Raw genomic sequence first — 6,532 nt, 5'->3', positions numbered from 1 at the left:
TCTTTTGATAGAGTGTGTAAATGTTGTACCTCATGTAATAGCAGAGGCCGCCAACAGGATAAGAACGAGCAGGTCCACCTCCTCCAACTGTCTCCCACACTCCAAGCAAATTAACTATAAAATTGCCAGCAAAACGACTCGAGAGAACCTAATAATGAAATAAGCAAAACGAATTAATTAATAACACTATCATCTAGACTGCTTCATAACTTCATTAAGTGAAACCATGAATGAAAACTCAATAACAATAAAAGACCATTACAAGTGTATGCACAACATAATGTATGTCTACCTGAGACATAACATAGAGATTTGAGACTAAAGCAGACTGTAGGATAATGGGAATATTTGAAGTGTAGAATAATTTGATGGGATATGTCCCTTGCTGTCCACGATAGCGGGTGCTCTTCACCGGTAAATCAACACGGAAACCCTAACAAAGAGAGATACATGTAGTCACGTACATGTACATACACACGATAGAGTTAGGTATATGTATTACTTGGAAAAATATGACGACACCAAAGATTAAAATGGTAGCCAGTAGGTTGGTGAGGTTGGGGAGATTCTGACGATAAAAAGCTTCCCTCAGGCCGCGAGTCTTGTCCCCCCTGGTGGCTAGTAAATGAAACAGTGCAATGATAGCACCCTCAAACTCTGTACCACGTCCTACAAATGAACACAATTAAATAAATAAAGATTATATAATGGGGTGTATCAAACCGGTATTAATAGTTGAAGGGGAGAAGGACTTCCAAACGATGGTCTCGCAGACATTAGTAGCAATGAAGAGTGATATACCAGAGCCTAGTCCATATCCTTTCTGCAGCAACTCATCCAGTAGGAGTACAATCAGTCCAGCAGCCACCAACTGGAGTACAATGAGCATACAAATGCCAATGCCCATTTCAGAGGGGACACCATACATGCCTGTCATTACATACACAATGGCTTGTCCTGTAGTAATTATCATGCCAAATACTAAGAACCACAAGGAAGGTGAGAAAGAGAGAGAGAGAGAGGGAGGGAGAGAGAGAGAGGGGGGGATAGAGATGATAATACATGTAGAAAGGAACAGGTGTCTTTCCTTACATTTCTGAGCTCCATTAAACAGTGATCTGTCCTTTGGGGTGTCACCAACATCAATGATCTTTGCTCCAGCCAGCAGCTACAATTGATGATGAGGAAACACAATAACTCCATTATGTGCATAAACCACAAAATCAAATATAAACAGGATATGGAAACAAGATTTAAAATGATACAAATAAAAAAAGAGAACAAAACAAATTGTGTAGAACCTCAAAAAGCCACTCACTTGCATTATCATAGATGAGGTAACAATAGGTGATATGCCAAGTTCCATTAGTGTTCCTCTATTGGAGGCCATTATTACCCTCAGCCAGTAGAAAGGGTCAGCACTGTCAGAGGACATTATGCCAAAGAGAGGTATCTAATGTTACACATGTGTACTGTACATTATTACTGGGCTATAATAGTCTAACCTGACAACAAACAAGGAAGATAAACAACGTCACAGCCGTCCATAATACCTTTTCTTTGAATTGAATCTGTGACAATGGGAGGGTTGAAGATGATAAAGAAAGGCTTTTAAATTATATAATATACCTTTCTTTCAGGTTTGGAGACTTCTGGGACAATAACCAGAAACGGTTGTATATAATCAAGGATTTTGACTAAAGGGCAAGAAGGAAAATAAAGGTAGAAAAGAGAAGAAACTTACTTCCCATTGCCTTTTCGAATCACAAATTCAGTTCACAATGAAACGTCTAATAGGAAACGTGACAATATTTTCCGTATACTAGATACGGAAATTTGTATCACGTGACATGGATCGTTATTAATTAAATTCATTTAACTATTATAATATACATTTCATTTAACTATTATAAATAATAATTAAATAAAAAATAACTTAGCTTTGTATAAAAATAAATAAAATTCATTTATTTATAACAAGTGGGCCTCTGTTTTTTTCTGAAGGTGGTAATAAAGAAGGTATTGAATCGTTTTCACTTTCAGAAGTTATCTCAGAAACATCAACAGCTAATCTCTTATACCCCTCACGATAAAACAAGACCAATACCCTAATATGTATATTATATTAATAAGCATATTATTATAATAAATACAACAAAAGTTAGCCTTACAGTGCAAATAGCAATCCTCCAGTGGCTACCCATGACATTGCTTTAGCTCTCTCAGGATGCTTATCTGAAAATACTCCAGCTATGCCAACAATCTTTTTATTACAATAAAAGAAATGATAAGATCATCTTTAAAAAAAATAAGCATACCGAAAATAATAGGGTGCCAATGTTTATGGTAAGAGTAAGAAAACCACTGCTAGTACCTGTTAACAATAAATAGATAAATTTCAATGCCCATGTGGTTTGGCTGCTCAAAAACTGTGTAGCATGCAGCCACAGAACACACTCATTTCATAATAATTATACTATAGGTGTGATATGTACCTTCAGCTACAGGATAAGTGGCTTCAATCACTGCCTCGTAAAATATGGGCATTGCCGTGAATACAAGAACATCAGCCATGCAGAATGTGATGAATAAGTTGATTGTGTTTTGACTGCCATAGCCATATATTGAGAGAGAAAACCATAGGAAAAACCCACTAGCTATTAGCAGCAAGAGGCACAAAATGATCTTAAATCTTTTTTGAAACCTGTAAAGAAACAAATAAATAGATACAAGATTCATGTACTCTTGCCTGTCGGCAAAGAAACCGGCTATTTGGCCAAAAATTCCGGAAAGTACGGACATAGCGAATCCTAACCATGACGTGCTACTTATAAAACCGTGAAATGAATCAATAACAACATTCTCATTAAACCCGCCAATATTCTTATTGAGAATAATAGACAGTACTGACTGGAAGCTCCTGTAAAAAGTAATTATAGATCTGTATGCATCAAAATTGAAATACTTACAAAGGAATTCCCATACCAATTCCACCTCCAATGACCAACAGAATGTAGCCAGGATTACAAATCAGCTTTTTAAATGATAGAGCAAAGCTAGTTCGATCCTTTTCAGCAGATACTGAAGGAGGCGTTGGTGGTTTCGAAGGAAAATAAATAGTAAAAAGAGCAGCAACGAATACACCCAATTCAGCCATTACATATAACATTGTTCGAATGCCGTAATGTTTAGTGAGGAATGAGATCATTACGAAACCTACAGCCTGTCCAAAGGCCTGTGCACATACAGATATAGCTGTGGTAAGTGTCCTTTCCTTGGGCCTGAACCAGGCAGAGCTAACTATTGGCGGTAGTATCATTACTGGTAGTCCTACATACCCAATCAGTATATGTCCAATGTGCATTACCCATATCCAGTTGGAAGCCTCAGGGACAAACGGAATGAAGACACGAATAGTACAACCAATCGCTAAAATCCATGCAGCACTCACACCGACTATTTTGACACCAAACTTTTGCAAGAACCAAGTGAATGGGACAATTAGTACCACAAAGCACATGGGGCTATATGCTACATGGAAAAAATAATGTTTATTTACACATCATATTATGTTTGCACAGAGGTGGCCTGATATCTATGGCCACATTGTCATTGATAAACTCACCCGGCAAGAGCGTTATTTCAATGTCAGTCAGACCATAGGAGAGTTTTGCTTCCTTAACTATTGGACTAAATGTTATCCAGGCAATGTTCTGAAGGGCACATAGCAAGGAGAGAACTACAAGAACGTAATAGCGGCCTGCGTATGTTTTGTGCTCAAGTTGTTGCTCTTCCATTGCACAAATGAATATCCACTTCCCTTGAGCTGTCACGCCCAGTTTGCTTATAATTATCAACACAATCTTTGAGGCAAAAATTCTAAAACAATAAAAATTCTATAACACAATAAGTTCAATTGATAATTGCAACTCCAGTTTTCTTTGATAGAAAGTGTTTTTTGCTTTCACTTTGATTATCTTTCTCCTTGTCGTCAACTGTTAATCGCTTGTAGTCTTCAGAGTATAAGAAAACTAGCAGCCTATGCAAAATAATTATCAGCAATAGAAAGCAATTTTCAAATCAATAGGATTACAATGCAACAAGTGAAGCTCCAGTGGCTACCCAACTCATTGCTTTAGCCCTTTCAGGATACTTATCTGAAAAAACTCCAGCTATTCCAATAATCTGTAAAGAAAAATTAGATAAATTTTGTATTCAGTACATTATACTAAACTAACAGAAAATATCAAGGTTCCAATGTTGAGGGTCAATGTCAGTACTCCACTACTTGTTCCTAATCATAGTTATTATTGTAAATCATCACATGACATGAGTGATACTGATCATAAAATTATTCATTGTACCTTCAGCAATGGGATACGTCTGTTCAACCACTGCTTCATAGAAGATGGGAAATGATGTAGAGATCATTACATTACCAACACAAAAAGTAACAAATAGGTTTATCGAATTTTGACTACCATATCCATAAATTGACAGGGAGAACCATAAAAATGAGACAGTTGAAAGGAAAAGCAACAGACAAAGTAAAATTTTGAATTTACGCTGAAACCTGGGTAAGAGTCGGATTGGATAGATAAAATTAAAAAAGAACTTGCCTGTCTGCAAAGAACCCAACAAACTGACCCAAAATTGTAGAAAACACAGACATTGTAAATCCTAGCCATGACGTACTAGTTATAAAATCATTAAAAGAGTGAAGGTCAACTGTCTCGTCAAAATCACTCGTATTTTTATTAAGAATAATTGAGAGAACTGACTGGAAACCACTAATGAAAATATATTTTCATCTCAATTATAACAAATATAACTTACAATGCTATTCCAAGGCCAATCCCAGCTGCAGTGACTAATAATAGAAAACCTTTATTACGGAGCAGCTTGAAGAGGGATTCCTTGAAAGTGGTTCGATCCTTTTCAGCAGATATTGAAGGAGGTGTTGGTGGTTGTGAGGGAAAGTATATAGAGAAGAGGATAGCAACGGCTATACTCAATTCAGCCATTACATACAGCATTGTTCTAATCCCATACTGCAAAGTGAGGAATGAGATTAAAAGAAAGCCAACAGCACCTCCAAAAGATTGTGCACACACGCCAATAGCCGTACTAAATGTCCTCTCTTTAGGACTGAACCAAACTGAGCTGACTATTGGTGGCAGTATCATTGCTGGTAGCCCCACATAACCTATTAGTATGTGTCCAATGTGCATTAGCCATATCCAGTTGGAGGCCTCAGGGACGTATGGAACAAATACACGAATGGTAAAACCGATCGCTAAAAGCCAAGCAGCACTGATGCCAGCAATCCTGAGACCAAATTTTTGTACAAACCATGTAAAAGGAAAAGTTAATATGAGAAAGCATATTGGACTGTAGGCTGCAGGAAGGAAACAATCATAACAATGTGTTTGGTGATCTAATCATTTATCTATTGTTTCCTCACCTGGTAGAAGTGTTAATTCGATATCAGTCAGCCCGTACCACTCCTTGGCCTCAGCAGCTATTGGACTAAAAGTAAACCAACCGACATTTTGGAGCGCAGACATGAGTGACACAACAGTAAGGACATAGTATCGACCCTTGTATGTCTTGTGCTGTTGCTGTTCTCCTCGAGGCTCTCCTTCCATATTGTCTCTCAAGCTAAACACACCCACACAACAACACTATGCAGAGTAAAAACATTGAAAAAGGAAAAATTGATATTCATTAAATTAATTAATAGGCAGGTATTTATGGTTTTCTTCTTGCTTCCCTTTCTTGTCAACTTTTAATCTCCTGTGATCCTCAGAATAGAATACAACCAGTAGCCTATAATGAATTATGAAACACAGTTTTAATCTACATTTGACAAGGCTTTACAGTGCAAGGAATATAGCTCCAGTGGCTACCCAACTCATTGCTCTGGCTCTCTCTGGATGCTTATCTGAAAAAACTCCTGATATTCCAATGATCTAAAATAAAATAAAGGAATGAATGACCGGTCAATATAAATAACTAACAGCAAATATCAAAGTGCCAGTATGAAGGGCTAAAATTAATAATCCAGTGCTCGTTCCTGTGCTAATGTAATACTGTTATGTTAGCAATAAGCACTTATACCTTCAGCAATGGGATAGGTCTGTTCAACAACTGCTTCACAAAATATTGGAAACGCTGTAGTGAGCATTACATTACAGAAGCAGAAAATGACGAATAAGTTTATTGAATTCTTGCTCCCATATCCATACAATGATAGTGAAAACCATAAGAAGGACAAACCAGACACCATTAGCAAGAAGCACAATATCAACTTGAATTTTTGCTGAATTCTATAAGAGCATCATAAAGTGCATTGCAATGATATGTGCTGTATATATACCTACCTGTCAGCAAGGAATCCTACCAGTTGGCTGGTTATTATAGAAAGGATGGATATTGTAAAACCCAGCCATGATGTGCTGGTGAAAAAGTCATTAAAAGAGTGAATGACAACCTTTTCATCGAAATTACCAGTACTGTTATTGAGGACAAC

The 6,532-nt window shown here is 37.1% G+C and overlaps 3 protein-coding genes across 3 annotated transcripts in view; all 3 read right to left on the bottom strand.

Moving 5' to 3' along the window:
- LOC100635757 (protein transport protein Sec61 subunit alpha) overlaps window positions 1-1,824 on the bottom strand; it is a 3,383-nt gene extending 1,559 nt beyond the window's left edge. Inside the window, exons 1-9 of the mRNA XM_003382566.3 lie at window positions 1,745-1,824; window positions 1,630-1,697; window positions 1,506-1,571; window positions 1,319-1,453; window positions 1,093-1,168; window positions 724-981; window positions 503-669; window positions 293-433; window positions 30-148 (exon numbers count right to left, since the gene is read on the bottom strand). Coding sequence (XP_003382614.1) covers window positions 30-148; window positions 293-433; window positions 503-669; window positions 724-981; window positions 1,093-1,168; window positions 1,319-1,453; window positions 1,506-1,571; window positions 1,630-1,697; window positions 1,745-1,751 — 1,037 coding nt within the window. The 5' untranslated portion in view covers window positions 1,752-1,824. The remainder of the gene's footprint in view (window positions 1-29; window positions 149-292; window positions 434-502; window positions 670-723; window positions 982-1,092; window positions 1,169-1,318; window positions 1,454-1,505; window positions 1,572-1,629; window positions 1,698-1,744) is intronic.
- A 119-nt stretch (window positions 1,825-1,943) lies between these two features.
- LOC109581034 (disrupted in renal carcinoma protein 2 homolog) lies at window positions 1,944-3,818 on the bottom strand. Its single transcript, XM_019994767.1, has 7 exons — window positions 3,626-3,818; window positions 2,970-3,531; window positions 2,750-2,920; window positions 2,496-2,704; window positions 2,319-2,374; window positions 2,172-2,263; window positions 1,944-2,108 (listed from the first exon to the last, which is right to left on the bottom strand). The coding sequence occupies exons 1-7, from the start codon at window positions 3,795-3,797 to the stop codon at window positions 1,964-1,966; spliced, it is 1,407 nt and encodes a 468-aa protein (XP_019850326.1). The 5' UTR covers window positions 3,798-3,818; the 3' UTR covers window positions 1,944-1,963.
- A 21-nt stretch (window positions 3,819-3,839) lies between these two features.
- Window positions 3,840-6,526, bottom strand: LOC109581039 (disrupted in renal carcinoma protein 2 homolog). Its single transcript, XM_019994774.1, has 11 exons — window positions 6,384-6,526; window positions 6,121-6,329; window positions 6,021-6,076; window positions 5,881-5,972; window positions 5,465-5,829; window positions 4,837-5,398; window positions 4,620-4,790; window positions 4,365-4,573; window positions 4,239-4,294; window positions 4,094-4,185; window positions 3,840-4,039 (listed from the first exon to the last, which is right to left on the bottom strand). The coding sequence occupies exons 5-11, from the start codon at window positions 5,646-5,648 to the stop codon at window positions 3,913-3,915; spliced, it is 1,401 nt and encodes a 466-aa protein (XP_019850333.1). The 5' UTR covers window positions 5,649-5,829; window positions 5,881-5,972; window positions 6,021-6,076; window positions 6,121-6,329; window positions 6,384-6,526; the 3' UTR covers window positions 3,840-3,912.
- Between the last annotated feature and the right edge of the window lie 6 nt (window positions 6,527-6,532).

This window comes from Amphimedon queenslandica, unplaced genomic scaffold, assembly GCF_000090795.2.
Source record: "Amphimedon queenslandica unplaced genomic scaffold, v1.1 AMPQUscaffold_13520, whole genome shotgun sequence".
Lineage (NCBI taxonomy): Eukaryota > Metazoa > Porifera > Demospongiae > Haplosclerida > Niphatidae > Amphimedon > Amphimedon queenslandica.
The sequence above is the reverse complement of the archived record's forward strand: the minus strand, read 5'-3'. Positions and strand labels throughout refer to the sequence as shown.

Bases quoted from the DNA above. Each gene is read 5' to 3' on its own strand.
- LOC109581034 (XM_019994767.1), bottom strand. From the start codon at position 3,797: ATGGAAGAGCAACAACTTGAGCACAAAACATACGCAGGCCGCTATTAC. The intron at 2,264-2,318 runs GTATGCTTATTT...TGTAATAAAAAG, and splicing joins TTGGCACCCTATTATTTTCG to ATTGTTGGCATAGCTGGAGT. The intron at 2,109-2,171 runs GTAAGGCTAACT...TATACATATTAG, and splicing joins GGAGGATTGCTATTTGCACT to GGTATTGGTCTTGTTTTATC.
- LOC109581039 (XM_019994774.1), bottom strand. From the start codon at position 5,648: ATGGAAGGAGAGCCTCGAGGAGAACAGCAACAGCACAAGACATACAAG. The intron at 4,791-4,836 runs GTAAGTTATATT...TATTTTCATTAG, and splicing joins ATTGGCCTTGGAATAGCATT to TGGTTTCCAGTCAGTTCTCT. The intron at 4,295-4,364 runs GTACAATGAATA...AACTATGATTAG, and splicing joins GACGTATCCCATTGCTGAAG to GAACAAGTAGTGGAGTACTG.